Consider the following 25,799-nt stretch of genomic DNA (forward strand, 5'->3'; position numbering starts at 1 on the left):
GGCAAAGCGTCTTTGTAACATTCCACTTTCTGTGTTGGTTCTGTGCCATCCTCATAGCAGAGGTGAGACTGTCACAGTTACTTTAGACAGCTTTATACTTGTAAAATGTGCCTGTTTAACTTTAAAACTTTGTAATGTTATCAATTAAATGTTTAACAGTCTTCCCTTCCAGCCCTATAAATGCATGAATCAGAGTGCTTCCGACCTATATAAATGAAGCGTTTCCTTTCTCCTATAAGCCTTGCTGGCTTTGGCTCCGATCCTGTAAATACTTACGCACATGTTTAACTTAACACACAGGAATAATTAATTTCAGCTTCCCAGAACAGTGTGTAGTTTGGACTGTTAAGTAAGATAATGAAAAAAAAAAAAAGGTTTCATGTACTAAACCTTCATAGCATACAATGGAAAATGCAGGTAAACAAAGCTGTAGTTCAAAGTATAAGCTTAAATTAAAATCTCGTTTGTGATAGGTATCTTTTTGGAATAGCGTATGGGACAATACATATGGTTGGCTGCCTTCTGATTTCAGTCACTGTGATTTATTTTCTCCCTTCATAAATATTAGCCTTGGTTAATATTTACCTCCTTGAGTCACTAAATCTTGATATTGACAGCAGCAAAAGTTGATATTTATTTATTTTAGTGGTAGCATCACCTTTATTACTTCTTTTTTTCCCCCGTAAAACTGCAACACAAAATGAAAACTGTGGTAAATTTCGCTATACATTCTTTTTGTCTATTGTAAAACCCTGCCTGATCTTGGAAAAAGGCTCTCTCTTATTATTGAGAGAAATCAAAAACCATCTTTCTGCAGTTTGTGGTGCCTCTCTTCACCACTCCCCATTTGGGCCTGACATCATCCCAGGACAGAGAAGTGGGAAGAAGGAGGACATCCGTTGTTGTCAACTATGTAAACGTTTCCCTTATTCTACACCTCCTGCCTTTGTAAGGCAGCGCTCAGGGCTAAGCCACATGCAGGCTTTGACTTGTGACTGAGAGGACAAACTCTCTTTTTCTGAATCTCATTTAGTCTACCCATATGGGGGTATGCAAAGGTGTGTACACACTTCAGCTGATGGCTAGACAGCTCCTCTTCACAAGTGAAATTTGACATCAGTATGACAGTTTATGCAAATGCAACTTCTTTTAAGTCAGCATGTCACTTTCCAAAATGAATTTGCTCTGAATGAGTCAATATTTAAACTCGGTCCAGGCAACATATTTTAATTTGTGACCCACATTAGGCTGCTAGAGAGAAGTGTGATCTGAACACAAGACTAGAACTTCTGAGTTTTAATCCCTCTTATGGCACACATTGAATGAAGATGTTACAGTAACCCCAGCTTCCCACCTTTTAAAATAGGGGTAATACTCACAAAGCTCTTGTTAGTATTAATTGTTAATGTTGATAAAGTATTTCTGAATCAACAAAGTCCAAAACCTGTTAGAGAAGCAAGCATATTTAATCCTTGTGTGTGTGGAAGAGTTGCCTGTACTTTTGTTCAGATGAAGTTCTTCATTAGCGCACATTGTGAAAGCTCTCAAACCTGTTGCTGCATCCCCTCCATTTCCTTGAAGGTCTGTGGTAACAAAAACTTTTTAATGGCAGATGGATTTGATCTGCAAAGTTGGAATCTGGTTGTGAATTTACCCCAAATTTGAGAGTGCCCTGTTGCGTGGTTGGGGATCCAGATCATCATAATGATGAGAGGACCTAACTTTAAGGTTCAGGTCAGAATGTAAGTTCAATTTATGAATCCTCCATTAAAGTTTGAGATGTTCAAACTTGGACTTTTGGTGACATCACAGGGAAAGGGGACAGTTGCACACTTTGTATCTGGATTTCTAGCCAAACTTTCTCAAAGTTTTCAGATCCAGGATTCTGGTCTTGGAAAAACTTCTAATCATTTTCCTTCTCCATTAATGTTCTCCAAGCCCCTCTGAGCTCCAGTGACCCTACCAATTCTCCCCTGGGTTTTATTCTCTCCACAGTAAGAGCCTGTCTAGTCCCCTGAGTTCAGTCAGAAGACTCCAGTCTCTAGGCCTATCAATCCAGCACTTGCTTACCATGAGCACCAACTTCATTTAGAAGAAAAGAAATCACAGTGATGTACCACCAGAAAAACATCCAAAGTAGTAAAATGTGGAGGTTTGCAACTTAACTCAAATGGAGAGAGAGACCAATTGTGGCAGTGATGGCTTAAATATGCTACATCGTCACCACTGCACCGATTGTATGAGATGATCAGGACAAAAAAATACTGTTAAACACCTTAACATTCACTTTCAGAATAACCTACAAAGATGTACTGACTGCAAAAATTTGTGATTATTATGGCCTCCAAGAAGAGTATCTTTTGATACAGAAAAAATTTGGGGCACGGGAAGGACGATGGGATAAAATCACTTTTTTTTATTGTTAAAAATCAAAATATTCTCAATCATTAGATCTAGCTTCTTTTTAATCTTAGAGGCAGTGTCTAATAGAAGTGAAGCAGATACTATGGTGTGGAGAATGGTATGAAACTCAGCGCAAAGCAGTAAAAATATTATTAGAGTTGGCTAGGTAAATCTTGACTTTATAGTGGTAAGAACTCTACGTCAGTGAAATCTTGAGGGTTGGCTTCTGACCTTACTATGGACCAGTGCCTTGCTATGCCTAGCATGCTTGCACATTATCTCAGCACACAGATATTCACACCCTCTGTACACAAACACATTCCATGCATCCTCTCTTTCTGCTCCCAGAATTCAGAAACTCTCCCTTTGACATAAGTTGAGCCAAAAACCAGACATTCAGTATGAGGTCATCTGCTTTTTCTTTCATTACTCATGCCTTTGGCATTCGCTGTTTCCCCAAACTTAGGGCTTCAATGGGTGTTTGGCATCCACCACCTTATTTATTTATTTTTTTAATTTGTGTAAATGCAGGTTCATTACATATGCCTGCAAAGGTCAAAGGCTAAACCAAGACCAAGTCTTAAGACATTAGTAGTCTTCTGTACTCTGAACCCTGCTAGGCCAAAACATACTGCTGTACTCGATCAAGTAACGTCTGGCAGCAGTTAAGTTAATCATGTTTGAATACATTTTTTTAAACATATGTAAACTGTTAAGAGTGAGTGTAAACTACTATGGGAGGACACACCACTGCAAAAAAAAAAATTTTTTTTTTAGTTTGAGTTAAATAGGAATATGCCAAGTTGAGAGAAAGGAACTGTGCTGTAGGCAGGATCTAAACATTGCACATCAATTTTCATTTAAGCTTGAATTTGCTGTCAAAGTGCCCTAAAAACTGAACTCCTTGTACATTTTTCAGTGATTAACCTGGAACTTTAAAAAGCCCGACAGTTGAATGATATTGATGCTTGCAAAGAATAATGGAAAGCTTAAGAGTGTAGAAAGGAGAAAAGAGCTGAACAGAAGTTTGAGTCAGATCAGAACGGTTTAAGTGGAAGTGGCTTTTGTGGCCTCAACTTGTATTTTATGTAAACATCAGTCTATCATCTGCCTCACAAAACTTACAATAACTTGACAGAGTTAACAGTTGTTGCTCAACAAGGCCCAGTTTTGATATAGCCCAGGCGCCAGTGCATGAAGTTTTTTTATCACATTCCTAAGAGTATGATTGCCTTGTTGAGGTTAGTGGGTGAACACCAAGGCTTGCACAGAGTAAAAAAAATAAAAATAAAAAAAATCCCTTTAATAGATTTTCACTCCATCAAATTTCTTTGACTTTGAGTCAAGGCTGAGAATTGTTTTATAGGAATGTGTGGGGGGGAAAGAGTTATTAAATGATTCTACCATTGCTGTTAAGACTAGAGGTTCCATGGGGGATTGAATGGAATATGTAGGGGAAAGAATTCAGGAAACTCTTAACAATCATACTTGATTGGGGTTGATTGGGGTAAAACCTGGAACCATGTAAAACAATTCTGAACTCAGTAAAATGCTGATGGAAGGATTAATTTACAGAAATACAATAAACAGATTCCTTGTCATATACTTGGCTTTGTAGTAAAGACGTTTTCTCAATGGGGTTATACCAACATACACTTTTCTTTGATTTCTCAGTGTTGTTTTTAATTTTCCTTTGGTTAGAAGAGAGGCTTCAAACAGTTTTCAGAAGGCTCTGACTTCTTTCTTGTCGGAAGTCCTTTATTCAAAAATTGGCTTTGTCTCAACATGTCACCTGTTAGCTGTTACAAGCTGAATTTGCAAAGCTATGATTTCATCTCCCTGAAGAGAAGGTGGACAAAAGGCTTCCATACAGCAGAAATCACTTTAGTTCAAGAGACATAAACCAAACCAAAATGAAAAATTGTTCATCCAAAGAACGTGGAGAGCAGGTCCGTCAGCCATATTCTCATTTGGAAAGCAAGGCTAGAACGCTGAAAGCCCACCAAATGGAAAGGCTTTGTCATTTAGACCAGAAAAAACTTTAAAAGAATCACATTCATTAAGGAGAAATAATATTTTGTTGATATTTTGTTGATATTGCAGATGATAGACTGATGTTTACATAAAATACAAGTTGAGGCCACAAAAGCCACTTCCACTTAAACCGTTCTGATCTGACTCAAACTTCTGTTCAGCTCTTTTCTCCTTTCTACACTCTTAAGCTTTCCATTATTCTTTGCAAGCATCAATATCATTCAACTGTCGGGCTTTTTAAAGTTCCAGGTTAATCACTGAAAAATGTACAAGGAGTTCAGTTTTTAGGGCACTTTGACAGCAAACAAAGGGCTGTATGTATGTTGAAGATGAAAATATAGAAACCACCCACTATCTATCCAGAGGGAGGGGAATGGAATCAAATGTGTTTTCATCCAGGTCAAATGTTGCTACTGTGCATGCTTCATTTAGCACTTCAGTGACTTGTTTTATTTTAACCTCAGAAAGTTCAGTGCTTGTTTCTAAATTCTTTAGACGAGAGCAGAGCAGTGAAACACCATAGTGAAGAAAAGTGTATAAGGCACACAACTGGTTTGTGGAACACACAAATGAAACTAATTCAAGTGAGAATTTTATGAAATGCCCAAGAGGTGAGCAGTGTTGAGTTTAGATGAGTGTTCAGAGGCTCATCCCAACCCTCTAGGATGAAAATTCACTCGAAAATCACTCTAGAACATGCTTTCTGTGAAGATTTCTAATACAACTTGGTTGTGGTACAATAGGAAATGCTGAGAGCGCAGCTTTTCCTGTGGTCTTATCTCTGACTTAAGTGCAGAGGTGCACAACCCCTTTTGTTTTCTCTTAACTTTTTTTTTCCAACTGAACTTTTAAAAACCTCAGTAGCCCAAAAAATTAGTTCAAGTTTTAGGAACAGGTTCAGACCAGTTTTTGTTACCGAAATCCGTTTGCCCAGTTCTAAATTTTGCAAGGGAATTTTTTTCAGTTGATACAAATGATACAGATGCTCATGGACACAGTGTCTTAGCTAGATTGTATTTAAGAGAAATCTTTGTAACTTACAAGACTCCACTTTCTTCCATTTAATTTAAAAATCTTAATGGACAAAATATAAATCAACCAAACCAACATGTTCACATTACAACTTGTCTTCAAGGCACTCCACTCTTTTGCTTCATAACCAACCATTAAAAACAGAGTCACATGACATCCAAACCGGTGTCTTGCATTACACTTTCCTTCCCTAACAATACACCTTTCTCAGCCTTTCTTTTATTGGAACAATGTTGTTTTTAAATCTGCAACAACAACAACATATTTTTTAAAAAACGGGGGTGGGGGGTGGGAGGAGGGCGGAACGGGACTGCTAGACCAGGTGTTCTCAACCTTTTTCTTTCTGAGCCTCCCCCTCCCAACATGCTAAAAAAATTCCACAGCCCACAATAACCGTTTTTGTGCGTATCCAGTAGATTAAAAGCCAGGGCTGGTGTTAGGGGATAGCAAGCAGGGCAGTTGCTCAGGGCCTCATGTCACATGGGGCCCCACAAAACTAATTTGCTCAGGCTTCAGCTTTGGCCCCGGATGGTGGGGCTCGGGCTTCGCCTTTCTGTCCTGGGCTCCAGAGAGTGTAACGCTGGCCCCTCTCTGGTTTATTTTGGCAGACCCCCTGAAACCTGCTCACAGCCCCCCAAGGGTGCCCAGACCCCTTGTTGAAAACCACTGTTCTAGAGATCAATTTTTTAATCTTTATGTTGGTTAACTCTCGATTTTCAGAGGGACTGTGGATGAGAGAGCTCTCCTCGGCATGTGTCCGGGTTGCAAAATCAGTCCCTTAAATGTTAAACACCACCTGATACTTGTGTTCCTTACTGAAACTTTTTTTTTCCAAAATAAATATTTTGATGTGCGATTCTTTTTAGAAGGTGTATCTCAGATGTACAGCATCCTATGGCCCTTTACATAAGGGTTGCTATAGTAACTATCCATCTGGAAACAAAATGCTTGAGTAAATAAATGACTAGCATAAAGGTGTTGCACATCTAGTTGAGCCTCAATCCTGTTTGTTTACCCTTGCTTTTGAAAACTGCTCTAAAACTCTGTTCTTCCGATTGGGTGAATCTCTGTTTCCATCTCCTTGCCTATTCAGAGGTTGGGGTTCTCTGTGTTGATATGCTGCCTTTTAAGAGAGTCCCACCTCTCTGACAGTATTCATGTACCAGCCATTAGCAGGTCTGGAAACTGCGCAAGATGAGCACTACCTATTAATCAACACACAGTAAGTGACTGCCTTGATTGCACTGAAACCTGGGGATGCAGAACATATTTGGTCCTTTGTCCCATTGAAATCTGTGGGGAAGAGAAGGAACTTGTTGAAAATGTTAGACTCCTTTCTAGCCTTCCCCATAAATTCTGCCTATGGCACTGTTCAAAATGACTGTATTTTTTTTTAAAATGGATATATTCTAATGGGTAGCTTAGTGGGCTGAGCATCAGGTTGGAAAGACCTAGACTCCTTGAAATACGAGGTGTGAAACTGAGCCAGCAGGGTCCACTCGGCTTTTAAGCCCTGTGAGGTGTATAAATTGAGTTTCCTGTAGTTTGTGTGTGGATCTTTCTGATAAGGCCTTAAAAACTGAGGTCATGCCTCTTTTGCATGGACACTAAGGGCTAGATTTTCAAAAAGAGGAGGTCCATCTCTACCTGTGCAATTGCATGCTTAGACTTGCACATGCATTTACCATGGACATGTGCAACACATCTTGCAGAACAACAGTTACGGAAGGTTAGTAACCATTTTTCATATGTGCAAATGGCCAGTTAGGCATCTAAAAATGCTCATTTTTATGCACAAATACCCAATTTATGTGTGTAATCATAGCTGTGCAATATTTTTACATCTTTTATTTTAAAAGTGTGTTGCTAAACATTTAGTGGCACTTTTTGAAAGAGCAGGGCTTTGCCCCAGCATGTCTGTTGAGAAATATCCTACTTTGGTTGTTAATCTCCTAGTCCCAGAGTAGCAGCAATCCAAGCAGGGCTGTATGTAGTCTGAAGTGCAGTGGGTACACCTCAGGGAATTGCGCAATCATGCGCCTGTGTAATTTCCCGCATAAAACGTCTGACTATGCATTGTTGCATAATATTACATAACATTCCTTAGCAGATAAAGACCATGAAAAATGTTGGATCACACTGAGAGTCATGGGAGCATTGATCGATTTTGCCAGAAAATGCCATGACAAAGATCCCACATTGCAAATATACCAGCAAAAGAGAAAGTACAAGATTTTCCTGGACAGGTTTTGGAGGATAGAAGAAAAATCTTTTGCAAAACGTGCAATGTTGTTCTGGACCACCAGAGGAAATTGACAATTGCAAACCAACTCATCCAATCACAGAAGCATTTAAATAGAAAAGCTGCATTGCATGGAGAATCACAAAAAATGCAGCGTGCACTTTCAACACAACCACAATAGCACAACATGAGCACTTAGAGGTTGTCCGTGACTGTATCTTAACATGTGCCGCTTTTTTCCATGTTCCTTGTGTGTGCGCATATATATATAATATATATTTTCCACAACATGCATCTGATGAAGTGGGCTTTAGCCCATGAAAGCTTATGCTCAAATAAATTTGTTAGTCTCTAAGGTGCAACAAGTACTCCTCGTTCTTTCTGCAAACATACTGTTATCTAAGGCAGACCATCCTTTTATATTTTTGCTTTGCTTACATAATCAATCTGGTGGGGGAACATTTTTGTAAGCCATTCAAGGATGTCGGCGCACTGGTAAAAGCTTTCTCACAAATGTTCTATGTGGCAGGGGACAGGAAAATGAGGTACTTAAATTACCTCAGGCAGAAAGTTCCCAGTATAACAATGGCACGAGACCCAGTGGCAACTAGATGGAACAGCTGGTTTGCTACTGTTCAGTACCATGAAAAGCACTTTCAATATTATCACAGCTTTGTTAAAGAAGAAATGGAGGTGTGTGACAACTCGGCACCACATTCATTGCGGGAACTTGAAAGAGTGCTGTCAGATGAAACCCAATGTTTAATGCTGAAGATTGTGTTATCAATGAAATGTGCAAGCCAATCATTGACCTAATGGCTGTATTTGAAAGCCAGAGACTGTGCACTCTTTTTGCTTTTCAGAAAATGGACGAACTGCTGTTTTTCCTTGAGAGAGACAATGGTTTCCTCCAAAAACTGAGTGTTAACAATAACCACTAATCAAAGTAGCAAGTTGGTGAACCTGTTTTGTTCGGCTGTTGACAATTCAGCTGAAAAGCTGAAGACGTACATCAGTGATACTGAGAGTGGGCAGCCCTCAATTAAGTTCCTAAAATGCATAAGGATTTTCAACCCCAGAAGAGTTCCTGTAATATCTCATGTGAAGAAGGATTACACCTCAATTCCGGCTTCAGTGACATTTCAGCAGAGGAGTTTGCTTTGTGTATCGGGAAGGTGGCACCCGACACGATCCAGAGAACTCTACAGTCACGGGAAATTGACATCACCATGTTTTGGTCATCAAGAGCCGACCATCTTCCGAGTTGGAAAACATTAGCTTTCAGATACATAAATGCCATAACAAACACAGCTGATGCTGAGTGCAGCAACTCGCTGTATAATCTTGTCTTCTCCTGTCGGAGACATTCTCTTTCAGAAGACAAACTGAAAGAGCTGCTGTTCCTTAATTTCAGTCTTGGAATTTAAAAAGATTTTATGTTAACAAAAAATCCATTGGTTTAGTCTTATTAATACTTTATTTTATTTTATTTTTTACTTACTGTGCTAATATTTTGGTAAGCAGTATGAGAGAAGAACCCGATATAACTGCACAATAATTTTGTTACATTGCACAGTACTTGAGGTACCTCAAGGACTCAAAGAATTCTTTTAATTGTTTTTTGTATTGCACTTGGACTTTGAAAAGATGTGAGCATTTGAAGTACTGCAGAAAAGGGGTAATTTTGCTGAAATTATTAAAAAAAAAACAAAAAAAAAAAAAACAACTAACCTCAATTTAACAAGTCCTCATTTAACAACTTTATTTAGTTTTAAAAATCACACCCACTGGGTCACATTTTTTTTGTTCAAGGAATATAAAGCCCTACAGTAGATTCTGTGATAGTGGAATAAATCTCTTTAATTACTCAAATTTTGTAACTGACAAAAGTGCACTATCTCCAGGTTACCATGTGAGATAGACCTAACCTAAAAGTTCAGATGCAAACTGGATAGTTAACTTCCAACCCAGAGTTCAGAGATGTGTGTAATTTTTCCTATGGAGAGAAGACCAGATTTTCATTTCACTTAAATCATGTAAAACATTGAAATCTTACAATTTACAATTGGTGTAAAACTGATGTTAGAGGAGAGTGACTCCAACCAAATTATTAGGGTCCAAGAAAGATTTTGAACCTTCTTGAGCCCAAAAGTTTGGAGGTGGTGTGATCTGGAGGGTTGATTTGGATCTGGCCTCAGTACTATCTTTACTAGATAGGTTCTGTTGCCTGTGCTGGTTACATTTATAATATTGATAATGCTTAGATTAAATGCGGGAGGGGAGGGCAGAGAGGGCATTGGTGCTTGAGAAGGAACATGTGCTTGCAGCTTACTTTTGCTGGGCTTTGGGTCATTTCGATGCACTGGCAGCTTGTTGGATTCTTGTTGGAGTGATGGCAGAGGAGTAGGGAGAAACAAAAAGAAAAGATTTCCCCCTCCCTTTGTGGCCCTCTGCTCCAAAGCAAAGCTTTCTCCTTGCCTTTTATGCCTGAAAAGAAAGTGGGTTACCTCAACTTCCCTAAAGGACCATTAGAAAACTGTAATTTCAAAATGAGTTTCCTGTCCAAGGAAGAGAGCTTAGCACTTACAAGAACAGTTCTCCACTATAGGAGGCAGACATTTTAGTTTTATGAGGAACAAATAAAACATTCCTCCATGCTTTACAGGCATAACACTTTCTTAGGCTCTTTCGTTACAAAATGACCTGTCTACATAGTTACGCTGATCAGATGCAGAGAATAACATGACACAAGTGTTAGCAGTGGCTGATGTTGTAAAGAGATGGGGGGCGGGGAAAGGAGGGCAAACAAAAAGTATCACACTGTTACAGCCAATTCCCCCCTTACCTTTCAGCCAGCACTAAACCCTCTCACATAAGGATCACAATGCCTGGATTGAGATGTTTCAGTTCTTTATTACAGTGATGCAGTCCTCCCAAAATCAGTGGGGATGCACTGGGTGTTACTTAGAGCAGAATCTGTCCCTTGGAACTTAACACATTTCTAATACTGCAGTAGATGTTTGAATCCTGTAGTGATGCAGCTAAGCATTGTATGTCTGAACTTTGGGTCATGGTGAGTGAATGACAAGAGGGTTATGCAGGTTTTAGTCTGCTCTATGGAGGTTTGGGAGATGCCTTATCCTACTAGTTCTGATTTTTTTTTAACTGATTTCTTGTTTGTATGAAATATATTAATTCATATTGAAAGACCAAACCCAAGCCAAGGACATGAATTCTTTCTCTGTGCCACACTCACGTCGTCTACCCTTTAAGAACATGAGGATATTGAAAGCTTGCTGAAGTCCTTGATGAAACTGAATTGTAATACAGACAGAAGCAGCTATGAGTTTTCCAATATGTGTCAAAATTGGCTTTTTATGGGAGTTGTGATTAAAAGTAGCCTCGGAGTCTTATTAAAATCAGTATAATATAAAGCCATGGACTGTGGCTATATAGCGTTGCTTTCTCAAGATTTACAGTGTTAGAGGAAAGTGATCTGATGTGAGCTTTGATATATTTTTTAAATCATCTTTTTTTTCATTTCCAGCCTACTGTCTTTATTCCCTTCCACTTGTCCATTAAAGCAAGTTTATGCATCAAGTTTCATTGTGTATTCAGTTCATTTGTTAGCAGGGTGGAATGATTTCAATTACCTGTTTTAATTTTGTTTTACATTTGTACGTTTTAGTAATTTTCCTAAGGAAAGATTGATTCTCATTAGTTGGAGACCATAAAAACTTGTTGTTTGCAACTAAATATGGCCTTTATACTAAATTTGGTGCTTGTTTTTGCTAACCAGGAGGATACACTATATTTATATACATTTGTTTAAGCAAATGTATATCTTAACTTACCTTTACCTTTATTCAGAGTCTTAATTCTTACATTTCGTATTATGTTAGAAAATGGTGAATGATGCATTATATATTTACCAGGTGAAGACTTAATTTTTTTACTTGTGATTTGTGTCCAACTCTGTGTATGGAAATACAAATTAAATTAAAATACACAAAAACGGCATTTTAATTTTTTTATTAAATAAATCTCCCTTAAAATGCTGTATACATGAGAAAAAATTATCAAAGTTTATGAAAACATGTTTTGGGTTTTAAAACTAACTGATTTATTAAACAAAGGAAGTATTATCTGTACTTAATGAATTGAACTAGTTATTTCTGGTCACCACATTCTCAAGATTTTAGTGCTAGTAGGTGTCATTCTCTTACACCTACTCTTTATTCATAGTTTTGGAAGGGGAAAACAACTTTCCTGCCTTTTCAACACCCAGTTGATTTCTTAACTTTGAATGAACTAGTCATTGAGTCGAGCTAGGTGAACAAACTAAAATGAAGAAAATGTTCTCTCTGTACCCGTAGAAAAGGCTACTGCTATCAAAAACTGGTTTAGCACTTCAACAAACGCTGGTTCCAGGTTAGCGATTGACTTCCACCAGTTCAGTGGTTTGACTTTATTTTACTTAAATCATTGATTTTTATCCACCTTGGTTGTTGAAAGAAAGAGTCCGGTACAGTAGGCCTGATGCTCAGACATTTTCCTTTAATTTCTCCTTTTCAAAGATTACCACTCACAGGTTTGCAAAACTAATGATCCAAAAGCAGTAGAGAAACAGTGTCTTTTATCTCCCTCTGTACAGACAATCTAAAAGTGAGCAATGGTATTTGAATGCGGAGACAGATAAACATGAGCATGTTGCTGTAATTTCTGTATTTGTGCCCCAAGCTCTCTATTTTAATTACTTCTGGTTCCCTTACATTTTTTGGCTGAGGCTTGTTGAGCTGAAGATAGCTAAGTTAGTGGATAAAGCACTGGCCTTTCTTATTGTAGACAGTTACACAGAAACAAGTTAATCCCCCCCTAATTCCAATCAAGAAACCATCATACATGCTGTAGCTAAGTACAATTTGACATGATTGGAAATCTTTTCTCAGGAGATAATCTACTAGGAGAGAACAAACTTGATGTGTCAATTACCTCTCCTCTAGGAGGGAAACCTTTCCTTGAAGAGCAAAAAATCATTAAGTCGCTGCCGCAGCAAAGAGATTTTGCATTTTTGCCTGCTTGCCTATAACCTAACTTAAATGTCTGTATGCCTGCCTAATGGCACTACAAATGAGAAACACAGAATAAACATCTCATTCAACTATGAAAAAAATGTAGGAGGAACAAAAGCCATCACCCAGGCTAGTGCTGAGTGCAGCAAAAAGTTCTAGTTTTATGTGCATACAGTACTTTGAAGTCTGGCAATAACAAAATCCTAGAAAATGTACAAAAAGTTAGTTCTGGGAACTCAACAAACGGTCAATCAAGGTTTCTGATTTAGGAGGACATGAAACATAAATATAGTTTAGATAGTAGGACTTCAAACAGGCATTTAATCTTCACTGGCATAAATATTAAAGGTTTCAGAGTAGCAGCCGTGTTAGTCTGTATTCGCAAAAAGAAAAGGAGTACTTGTGGCACCTTAAAGCTTATGCTCAAATAAATTTGTTAGTCTCTAAGGTGCCATAAATATTAAGAGACAGTGAGAACTGTTGCACTTGGTCTCTCATGAGACAGTATTTTAGCACAGTTTAAAACAAGTTCGGCTTGCTCTCTCTTACATGAGTGCAAATTAGGAAAAACTCCATTGGATTCAGTGGAATTACACGAGTGTAAAATTAAGAAAAGATCTGAATCCAGCCCTTTGAGTTGCACTAATCTCAAATGTGCGGCGTGCATTGCTACATCTTCACAGATCTGTAAGCGCAGTAATGGATTTTGTGAAACTTTCAATGCTGTGCCTCCAAGATTAGAGTCCATCCTCAACCATTTATATTGCATTCCCTGACCAAGTGAGGCAAATAGTTCTCAAAAGGTACTACATAGTGCTTTAATATTTGTTTATATGCAATGCTGTTGTAGCCGTGTCGGTCCCAGGATATTAGAGAGACAAGATGGGTCAGGTAAGATCTTCTTTTGGACCAACTTTTGTTTGACTGTTTGAGAATTGACATCTTATAGCCCTGTTCACCAAACACCCATTGGGTTTTAACTATCATATTTTAATTAAGAAGGGTTTATTTTCCCCCAGCGGAAATTCTTGAATTGGCTGGAAATGCAGCAAGGGACAACAAGAAGGGTCGAGTCACTCCTAGGCACATCCTGTTGGCTGTAGCAAATGATGAAGAATTAAATCAGGTAAGAAAAGTCTCCATCATGTGAGGGCCAGGATTTCTTTTAGGGTTTCTTAAATTATCCTTCCATATTACTGAATTGTAATTCAAGACCTCTGCTTCTTGAGCAGGCCACTGGGAAGCAGTTCGTTCGTTCATTCATTCATTATGTAACTAGTTAAAGTACTCGGCTTAATTACATGTTTCAGGGAATAAAATGTGCAATGCATAGGCGATACAACACAACCGTTGCCTCCTCTGAGACACCCAGGTAAAGCCTCCTAGGAAACTGAGTCTGTCAATTCCTTTGAGTTGATATTCCTGTATGTATCCTGGTTGTGTATATTTATCTTTTTTGTCCTAAAACTTTCTTAACCCATTGGGGCCAGACTTCAGGAGTAAGAGGGCTGGATTTTTTTAGATAGTCAAATAAATTCAGACATAACTAGTATTTGTTTGTCATTTATTTGCATTGGAATACATCACCCAGAGCACCAACCAGGATCACACTTCATTGTATTAGGTCCTGTACAAACACATAATAAGAAAAATTCCCTGCTGCAGTCCAGTGTTCCACTAGCTGAAAAAACAATCTACTCCAGCCATCCTCACTACGTGGTTTAGAAATCCAATAATATTGCCCTGTTCATCATTCCTTTTGTGAGTCAGGAGCCTTACCTTATAGATCCTGAACTGTAATCAAGGAGCACTCAGCGCAGATCAAGATGGGAAATGCAACAGGAGCTTTAAGTCACTAATTCAGGAGAAATCTTGATGCTGGTCTGGTCCAGGGCACTAACTGGAGAGTGGAGTTAAGGTTGTCTTTAGAATATGCAACTGGATATATTTCCCATGTACTTTTAGTTAATAGCATGCATGGACTCTGAGTGTATTTGAATATATAGCTACCTCAGTGGTTCTCAGACTGTGGGTTGGGACCCCAGAGTGGGTTATGACCCCATTTTAATGGGGACCCTAGGGCCAGCGTTAGACTTGCTGGGACCAAAACCTAAGCTCCACCCCCACCCAGGACGGTGGGGCTTGGGTTGTGACCTCCTCCACTCCCCCCAGGTCATGTAGTAACTTGGCAGAAGGGGGTCGCGGTGCAATGAAGTTTGAGAACCCCTGATTTCTACCTTCTCTTAACTGTTCTATTTCTGTGTTTTAAAGGCTTATATTCTTTTTAACTGTAACATTTCTGGACACACACAGACACACACACAGACACACAGTTACCCTTCACTTGAAGTTTCATGTCTGTTAATTTCTTTAGTTTTTAAAGATTCAAGGAAGTGCAGAGTTTAAGAGCTCCATACGCACGCCTCCCCCGGCACTCCCTGCAGTGTGAAGCTTCGGGGCTCCCTCTCAAACACACACTGCCCTGCAAAGCTCCTGAGTCCACAGATATGACTACCTTATTTTCTCTCTCATCTATAGCTGAATAATTTAGTCTTCGTTACACACATTTGACAGCATAGATGAAAAATTAATCGTTTGTGAGCACAAAAGACATCCGGGATGCATAGCAACATGCAAGAATCTGTGCATTTTCTGACTAAATTGTTCAGTTTAAATTCATGTTGTGTGGAAAGGGTTTCTTTTCTTCACAGATATTTATTGAGCTATATAAAGGCATAATTAGGAATAGACCATACAGAATACAGTGCATAATAATAAACACTGTTCGCTCTTTATCACTTTGTAAATGCTGGATTTCATTATTTGCTACTTTATTTGCGTTTAGCTATTGAAAGGTGTCACCATAGCCAGTGGTGGTGTATTACCAAATATTCACCCAGAGCTGCTCGCAAAGAAGCGGGGGTCTAAAGGAAAACTGGAAGCCATCATCACTCCACCCCCAGCTAAGAAGGCAAAGTCCCCATCACAGAAAAAAACTGTATCAAAGAAAGCAGGAGGCAAGAAAGGATCAAGGAAGTCCAAGGTAGAGTAATCTGTATATATCAAACCTGAAACGTGCAATGCAGGAGCTGCTAAAAACTGGAGAATTGGAGAGACCTAGATGTGTGTATATATACAGTATAGACCTATATAGTAAATATCCTAAAGGATATTTTCCAGTTCAGGGTGTGATTGGGGTAGCAGTTTCAATAGTAACATAAATAGTTACCAAAGTTCAAATAACAGCCCTCTCCTCAAGGTGTCTCAAAGCATGAAAGTCAGTCAGACTGGCACATCTGCTGTGAATATTGCATCCTCTGTGTGGAGGCAGTTTCTGTATGACTGAGGAGGTGGAGATTGTAACTGTGGCATGGCAGGATTGTGGCTAGCCTATCAATGAACCAAACATCCAAAAATCTCACATAGCAGCTGTGCAGTGGTTGCGCAGGTGCCTGTGCTCTGCCACTGGGTGAGAGGGGCAATTTAAATTTACTTGGATTTCACATGGGGTATCCGCATTTGGCACTGAGAAAAAGAGGATTTGGATAATTCTATCATAACTAAAATCACATTAGAACAATATCATTTTTCCTTCAGTTGCAAATATTAAGAAAAAGTATAACATTTTAGTTTGCTGATTTTATTAGGTATCTTATCAATAACATTGCAAAGTCAAGCATTTTTTTAAAAAAGTAGATTTAATAATTTCTTCTCATTTAATAAATTTGCTGAAATTCAGCGATGGCTTTTGTTATCTCTTTGAACTGAAGATAGGATTCTACCAGAGCAGGTAGTTCGATCTCTTTCTGCATGGAGAAGTCATGATATTTAGCTTGCCTAAATACAGATTCTTCAGCAGAAGAGTGCCATAAATTTTTTTTTTATTCCACATTTTTAGGTTGCTGTAATGAGACTCTTCTGAATTTTGAGCTGGAGACTTCTTTAATTCCTAAAGACTAAATGTACTTCATTTGAAATTTGAAGAGAGAAAAAAGTGTGTGTGTGGGGGGGGAGGGAGGACGGCATCCAATCATGATAAATGTCTTGTAGTAAAATAGGGAAATTCATATTTGAACTTTTTTTACTAGAGTTTCCATTTATAGAGGTTAGGAATTTCTTTCTAATTCATGTGCTTACATGCAAGCTTTAGTGTGTGAAAAAAATTGTGGAAAATTACGCATGCAAAATTCTGGGTGCAAAAAGGTTCACAGGCATTTAATGTGCTGCATTTGAAAATGTTGCCTTTTCTGGTCAACAAAGACAATACCTTTGTCTTGAGCTCTCCATTCTGAGGTCCTAATTATTTTCCTGATTTTACAGTTACTTTTTGAACTCTTGAATTTTCTCTCTCCTTGTAGAACACCTAGTAGGTGGCATTTGGAGTGCAGAGCTTCTAATAACCTTGCACTAATAATTTCCCTAAATCTGGATATTTTTTTTTCTTTCTTGATTACAAAAGCAGGAAGTCTGTTGTGGGGTTCTGTTTTTCTTTCACACAATAAACTTCACTGTCTGCTTATTATACTAATATTTGGCTAATAATAAACTGCAGGGGAATTGAAATAGGAGGCATGAAAATCTAATTTTCGAAACATTTGTATAATGTAAAGTATGGTTACACTTCCTAGAAACACAAATATACTCCTGCATCTTCACCACCTTATTTGTTTACTCACACGCTATGTTACCTATACTTTTGGGGGGAGTATAACACAACAGTAGCTTTGCTTTAATGTCCCAAGTAGCGGTTTGATTCACAGACGTATTATTGAAGTTATTGAGGCAATACATATTTATGCTAAATGACTATTATTATTATTATTATTATTATATTTTATTTTATTTATTTCAAATTAAAATATTCCTACCTCTCAGTTGGCAGCAGTTGAGCTAGTTGCTACAGCAGTTGTTTCACTGCCATGACTGACATCCCTTCAAAATGATACAGTTCTAATTTATATCCAACAATTTGATACAGGCCAAACCTGTGTTGTTCTAGTTAAATAATCCAGTTAAATGGATGGAATAAATTTAATTTAATTTTAATTTTACTGAATAATGGAAGATGACTTGGGCCAGGTTTGAAAAACAGAATTTTTCAGCTAGGGCCTACAGCACCTCTATCAGGCATACAGCATAATGGAATAATTTATTTATATTATTTACAGTAACAGCCAAATTTTCAAATAGGTACCTAAAAACACAGTTGTGAAATTTGCAAGTGACCACTTTCATGCACAGATACAGGATTTCGTGTCTGAAGAAGGCTCTTAGGAATGCCAAGAATGTCCACTTGCAAATGGGTACATTGCCCCTTTGCATTTGCATTTTTAAAAAATGGGTCAAAATATTTTGGGAAATTTTAGAAGACGAGTGAATTCTCTAATGTGTGTGGTTTCATAGGCAAGAGGGGACCTCGGACATCCAAACATTGAGGTCATTTCTCCTCTGGATGTGTATGTGTAGCTGCCTTTATTAAAATTAATCAGTCACATATGTGACTAAAGGTCAGACTCCAATACCATTGTTTGTATTAGTTGTTTATAGCATAATAAATATGGATACGTGTATTGCATGTCATATTATCAGTATTATTGAACCATATTTCTCAGCCTCTGGTTAACTAATTAACTATATTTTTACAAGAAGAAGCAGGGAGAAGTCAGCAAATCAGCAAGTGCTGACAGTACAACAGAAGGAACTCCTGCAGATGGATTCACAGTCTTGTCCACCAAAAGTCTTTTCCTTGGCCAGAAGGTATGTCTAGGCATTTTATAAGCCAATACCTATCATGAAGTTTTGCTTAAGAGATACACCCCAAAAAGGCCTGTGCTTGACTAGCATTCACCCAGTCTTGTAGTTCATCTGCACATGCAGTACAGAGCTGATTTGGATAAGCCTTTTTTAACAAAGAAATCACCTGAAACCGGTTTTGAAAACTTTATTTTTAATAAATGGGTCTTTATGTGCGTAATTAACCAAACATTCTGATGCAGTGAAATTTTGCTTGCTCTGAAACTTTCCACATTTTTTTATTAGACGGCATAATTATTATAGCTAAGCTTCTCCCAGTGATGACATTTTGCTGAGGACAAAATGGGTTTACAAAAGGACAGCCTGCTCTATTGCCAATATAAATGATTTGCAGGCTTCTATCAAAACCTATTTAAAATATTTATTTGTAATAGATCTTTTTTTTTTACAAAACGAATACCGTACAATAACGAATGACGTTTTTACAAAAAGCTATTTATCAACAGCTGTATTTACCCTGTGAGCATATTTTGAGAGTTGAGCGTGTTAGGGTTTTAATGCTAAAATAGCACTTTAAAGAAACATTGTTAATTCAAGAAATGAACCTGGTCTCTTTTCTTGAAACCAGCCTTTAACTTACGTGATATGCTATTTTGAAGTAATACTGCATCTTTCTTTTATCATTCAGTGGCTAAATCATTGTATTGTAAATTGAAAGTGACGAACCATTTTTGTCCCATCATGGAATGTCTCCTTTAACTCATTTTTATTTCATATCGAGACTGTACTCCGTTTATTGTTGCACAGCTTGTCTGCTAAGTTCATTATGCATGCAAATAACTTTATTTTATTTTCTGCAAAGGGTTTCTGTATTTTACATGCAGTTTACACTTGTGGTCAGATTGTCATTTGAAGGGGAGAGATTGGCTGCTTCCCCTGGAATCTTTCTGAAAATATTCAAATTTTAAGACATTTTGATTAGTTAAAATCCAAAGTTTATAAACTCAATATTCTCTTTACAGAGCAACCAAATTAAGGCTTTTGGAATTGATTTGGAATTCTTTTTGTTCAAAATAGGAATTAATGTCATGGTGTCACAGACCTGACCCTGATGGCCACGTAGCCAGTAGGATTTTGCTATCCATTTCAATGAGAGAAAGCTCTTTGGGGCAGGGACAGGTTTTGTTTGCTGTTTGTAGAGCAACTATCACAGTGGGGTCTTGATCCAGACTGGGTCTCTTAAGTGATAACAATAATACAAATAATTAATAATAAGCAGCTCTGGGTCCTAGTTTTTCTTTGATATGAATCACAAATATAATGGGTTTAACTTGCAGAGTTTACCTTCCTTTGTCCCCTTAACAGTGAGGGATTTCTAATCTTATGTTGGTGAAAGAGTGCAACCTAGCAACACCATAGAACTCTAGACAACTGGTTCCTTATTCACGTGGAACACAGCTCCCTGGGGGGTGTATTGTCATTCGGTCTCCATGCAGCCATGCTCCTTTCTCCCTCTGAGCAGCTTTAACTCTTAGACAGAACTGCTCACTGCTACATCTTAGATTCTCCTGCCCAGTGCTACTGGTTTTAGCTCCTCTCTGCCCATGCAAGTGAAAGGGAGTATCTGTTTCACTTTGTGTGCAAATCTAAGTTACATTAAAAAATCATGCCTATGTAAGGTAAACACAAATCATGTATGAAGGAGCTGTTTCCCAATGGCTGTATTTGATGGGGCAAATCGTGGTCACATTGACATTAGTGGGAGTTTGCTTGTCTCATATTTGTAACAGCACACATAAAGGGGGAAAAAATGCAAACATGATGCAAATTACACTTCCTATGAAGAAAAACCCAGGTAAAATGTGCACTTCTGCTGATGTAGAGAGGATACATGTTGATATACATCACCTAGCTATTAAAGGCCATATTCTGCTTTTGCCCCATACTGGGAACTGTTATTATAGTCAGTGAGCGCTCAGTGCAGAAATCAAGGTTCTAAAATACCATATTGTTAATGAATCTAAGAATTCCCAAAATCCTACTCTCCATCTTTATTAGGTTAAAAAATAGAGAGCATTCTTACCTTACGCAACGTGACAAATAATAAATCTGTTACCGTGGTAATATTTTTCCTAGAAAAAACATTTTTAGGGACTAATTTGATTTTTCATGGATTCCTTTTAAGCCTGAAAACATGGAAAGCTTAAAAGGCAAAGATCTCACTGCACTGTAGTGTATAAAGAGGTGATATCTTTGAATGAGTGCATTTAATAAGAACACAGGATAAAATAGTTAGTTTGTTTTGTCAGCTCATGGTTTAGGAATATTTTCAGAAGCATTCCCCAGAAGTTATTTTTCAGCAGCTCAACATGCCTCAGTGTATTTTCCTAATGATCCAACATAGTGTATTTTTTTCTATATTGAGAAAAAACAAGGGCAGAACATTGGGCCTGATCTGTGGTTGCTGAGTACCTCAGATGAAGTGCTGAGCACCCTCAACACCCACAGATGCAGTGGGAGGTAACCACCCTTTTCGCCTCCTAGGTTATAGGCCCATTCTGCACAGGCTCGGTTGAATAAGAAAGGCTCATGGGTGTTACAGTATGTCTGTTGCTAAGATACTTACTGTACTAAAGAGGGCAAGCAGGTTAACAGACTGGAAGCTAATTGTTATTGTTAATGATGTTTGTCTTGACCCATTGAAATTTTCAAACAATTCCTTTCATTATTCTGAAAATTTTACAAATTACTTATAAATTTTGAGTGCATTAACTTGGAATCAATTAAATGCTTTTAAGTCATTTCTACATGCAACTGCTGTTTAAAAGGACCATCTTGATTTAAAACATTTATCTAAAACATTAAGTCAGATACTGTGTTTCCGGAAAGAATCTAAAGTTTTGTTATTGGGGGTGGGGGAGGGTTTGTTTGTTTTTTAAATCAGAGTCTAATGATATTAATTAAATTTCCTAGGTCTTCTTGGCACAGCAGATATTTATTTCAAATGACTAATGTAGCCCAACAATGTGATGAGCACTGTAATTCTTAGAAATTCCCACTGTACAGTATTTTCAGAGTGTGGGGGAGGGAGAAGGTGCCTTTTTTTTTTTTAAGGCAGTTAAGAATCATGGAAAGTTACTGGGAAGGAGAGGGAGGACCTGGTTTTGCTTTCTTCAGCACTACCTTGCTCTTTCAGAATTGTGGAATTTTGTGCAAAAGGTAAATTATTCATAGCTCTCAGAATGCAGTTACCCTCATACTTAGAGGAGACAATGGGTTAAGGGGGTTAGTAAAGGGGACTGAGAGTTATGATTCTTGGGTTCTAATTCTGACTGTGCCATTGACATACTGTAAATCATTTCATCTTTTGGTATGTGTTTCCCCATCTGTAAAATAGAGATATATACATATATTCCTCACAGAGATGATAGCAGGCTTAATGCACTAATGCTTATAAGCATTTTGTGATGGAGACCATTCTTCCTTAAATATTGATTGATTTTAGTTTGTTTCAAGCAACCTTCCATTGCTCTGGGTGCTCTTACAAAAATGTGGTGCTTTGAATGTTTATATTGCAAACAGATTACGGTTACGGCCTCTTAGATATTATTTTTATTCACTGTAATAAGAACAAGCACTATAAATAATAAATAAGAATAACAGGCCCAAAAGATAACTACTCTTCCTTAAAATAGACCTATAATCAATAACCTTCAAATGACCCTTCTCCTCCCTGAATGCCTCTACAAGCACGTTCACTAGATCTGCAAATCTGGCCTGTGGCAAACTTAAGGGGAAGCAAGGAAGTAATCCTATACTTTCTACCATGTCATCCATGATGCCTTAATGGGAAAAATCACTTTTCCTGGCTCAACTTTTGGAGGAAGGAAAGGGTTTACTTGCAAGAACTGGCCTCTGTCACTGCAATATCCCCCAAAGATTTAATTACTGAGAACGTTGTAGCACACAGAGCAGGTTTGGGTACAGTCCATTTCTAAAACATATTGTTGATTTTGAACAAAATCTTTAAGCAGCCGTATTAAGCTCCACTTAAATTCAGAGGTTTTGAGAAATTGTGTTGCTGCCATTTTCCATGGGGGAAATCCCCCTTCATTTATTAAAACATGTAGATACCTAGTTATTAATGTTTTACAAACCTTAATCTAATAATCTAGTTGATTTTAAAATTACTGTGGCGGTCTACAAAAGATGCCTTTGTGGCAACCCAGGATTATTAAAATATTCTATAAATTAACTAAAAGCACCTTTAGTTAATTTATAGAATATTTTAATAATCCTATTATAATATTATAATTAATTTAATTACATAATTTAATTTAATATAATATTATTATAATTTCATAATTCTGTTAGCACCAACACTTGTTTTTCTGGAATTGTTGACCAGTTGCTGGATTGGAAAACTTTAGTGGTAAGCATCTGGGTCTGGCTTTTCAAAGAGGCTTCAACTTCGCATGAAATAGGCATCCCAGTTTTCTGTGTGCAAATTAAATTGCTAGATAATTACTCAGGCAAAACACCAAAGAATTCAAAGGTAGTTTTGCCTGCAGTAAAGACTGAAAGGGTTGGCCAAATAATAATACTTAGCACTTCTGTGGCACTTAACATTTTCTAAGTACGCTTTAACTAATTCATCCAATTAAATGTTAACTAATTAGAGGCCTACCCAGTGTTGTACATGCAAGTGCAATTTGTGTCTCTTTTTAACAATGTGGTCCTTAGGGATCAGTCCTCTTCTCTTGCCTGATATACAAACTTGTATAATATGATGCATGCTTGCATATTGGGCAGTAAAATCGAGCCATTAGTCATCAGGATTTAATTCTCAATGAAAGCTTTCAATTTATATTGTAAATATGTGACAGATATATAACTGCACAATAAGTGCGTAATTCAACAAAAAGTGTCTAATTGCTGCACAGTAAAAAGGCAGCACAAGACTATGGATGATGGGTCTTTTGTAGGTGGATTTTTTATAGTTAAATTGGGACATACAATAATAACTAACATAAATGCATGAATACCAAGGGAACCCCAAAACTGAAAAACCAAAATGGTCTGGAGTTAATAAAAATGAGGGGAAAACCCACAGAAATCTGGGAACTAGGGAACAAAAAGAGTTAACTTTAAAATGAAACAAACAAATATGTTCAGGCCTCTATTACAATTTAAATCCAATATGGTCAGCTTTTTATTTCAGTGCACACAAAGTTTTTTTCAGTATTGGTTTGGTTTGATTTAAAAAGAAGAAACAGCAGTTGCTTGTAGTCATACTCAAGACTCAAACTGGATTATGTGAAAAGTCAGTAACGAGATGTGTGAAATATTACTGGGTTCAAATTCTATTTGAAAGTCACTTTTCCACATTTCATTACAAAATAAAAAATGGGCCCATATTTGCACAAATGTTCAAGTATGCTAATTTTTGGAACTAAAATGGGCCCTTTTTTGAGTGAAGATTGCTTACAGGTTAAAATTATGCAAACAATTATGCATTGGCAAGTTTTTAAAAGCAAAATTTCTGTCTGTGTGCATAATCACATGAAATGAAATGGTGACAATTTTTGTTGGAAACTCCACAGCAAAAATTATAAATTTTGCACATCTCTAGGAATGACCTGTTGACTTTACTAGCATCTAGATCATACCTTACACAAAACCAGTTGTCCAGTATATCGACACATTTATATTCTCTCTCAGTAAATTAACTCACACGCAGGAAGGAGATGTACAGTTAAAATTAACGTGGATTAAAATACAACAGACCAAATTTAGCAATCGGTGGAAGTAATCTCAGGGTCTCAATATACTTGATTACGCTGAAATGTTATACTTCATAGGTCGGATCCAAAGCCCATTGAATTCAAAAGGAATCTTTCCATTGACTTCAGTGGGCTTTAGATCAGAGCTTACCTGAGTGAATGAAAAATTTCTTTCATTTTTTTTATCTCTAAATATTTGATAGAAATTTAGCATTAGCTCATATACATACTTGGGTGGCCTTCTGTACTTGCATAGTCAGACACTGAAAAAGACACTTTAGGTGCATGGGTAGCACCATGCTAATCACATCTATAGGCATAATTATAATGTGTATATATCGGCTTATTCTCACTGTTGTGCTCTATAAAAGGGATTAAGGAGATTACAAGTAAAAACATTATTGAATCCTATTTTTAAAACATTTGAGTTAATTTGGTGCTTATAATATCAAAGACTTCACAACACTGGCTACAACTAGGGAACAGTGTAGCTAAGCACAGTTTTAAACTTCTCCACACAGTTTTGTCAATGTGCTGTCTTCACTAGACTCTTGCTGTACCAGGGTGGGTATGTCAAGAGCAGAGTCTGACATTCCATGTTCAATTGTCCCAGACTACAGAGTAGTTTGTGATATAGATTAGAGACTCCCAAACTTGCGCTCAGTAGTGAACAAACTGCACTAATAGTGTGTCACTGAGCACTTTTTTACAAATATGTTCTTACTGGTATGGTATTGTAACCTTAATTCTTCTTCGAGTAGTATACCTCGGGTGCTCTACTTCAGGTGTGCATGTGCCTCTCGAGCCCTTGATTGGAGATTTTCCATTAGCAGTATCTGATTGGTCTGTGCATGCACTCTATACTACCTCGTGCTGCACACCGAGGGTTTGTAGAGTTGCATGGGCAAACCACCTTCAGCCCCTTCTCTACCACCTCGGCCTGAGACAAACCTTTTATAAGCTCAGCGTGTTCTACAGTTGTTTTAGTTAGTTCAGTGTTTCTAGTTAGTGTAGAATTAATTAGATAGTAGTGAGGGTTTTGGGTTTTTTCGCCCTTTTTCCGGGGAGCCTATTTGGCCTGGCTGGGCATGCCTGGCTCACCAGGTTTCAAATGCTGCCTCTTGCCAGGAGGCTCTCCTGGTCAGTGACAGCCACTCGAAGTGTATCCATTGCTTTGGAGAGTCCCATATCTCCCAAACGGGTAACTTTCACCAACCTCTCAAATTTAGCATAGAAGAATCCGGAGACCAAATGGAGGATGGAGCACTCCCTTCGACCTGCTTCTGAGTCAGGTCAGAAGACACCTCCCGCCGCCTCCCATACATCTATGTCTGGACAGATCTAGCACCCCTTTGGCCTCAGCCCAGTCTCCGCGAAGAGGAGCTCTGTCTCCCACCAGAAGGAGTCAGCTGCCAAAAGGCCCTGATCTCCCAGTCACATTATGGTGTCAGGGACCTTGACCTCTTGGCTCGGTACCAT

The 25,799-nt window shown here is 37.9% G+C and overlaps 1 protein-coding gene across 4 annotated transcripts in view; it reads left to right on the forward strand.

Moving 5' to 3' along the window:
* Positions 1–25,799, forward strand: part of MACROH2A1 (macroH2A.1 histone) — a 77,229-nt gene that overhangs the window by 20,403 nt on the left and 31,027 nt on the right. For 2 of the 4 annotated variants that reach the window (XM_074960432.1, XM_074960434.1), the window contains exons 3-5: positions 13,803–13,909; positions 15,629–15,826; positions 18,430–18,540. In XM_074960432.1, the coding sequence (XP_074816533.1) occupies positions 13,803–13,909; positions 15,629–15,826; positions 18,430–18,540 (416 nt within the window). The remainder of the gene's footprint in view (positions 1–13,802; positions 13,910–15,628; positions 15,827–18,429; positions 18,541–25,799) is intronic. The other 2 variants (XM_074960433.1, XM_074960435.1) reach the window with 1 other exon arrangement.

Source organism: Natator depressus, chromosome 8 (assembly GCF_965152275.1).
Source record: "Natator depressus isolate rNatDep1 chromosome 8, rNatDep2.hap1, whole genome shotgun sequence".
Lineage (NCBI taxonomy): Eukaryota > Metazoa > Chordata > Testudines > Cheloniidae > Natator > Natator depressus.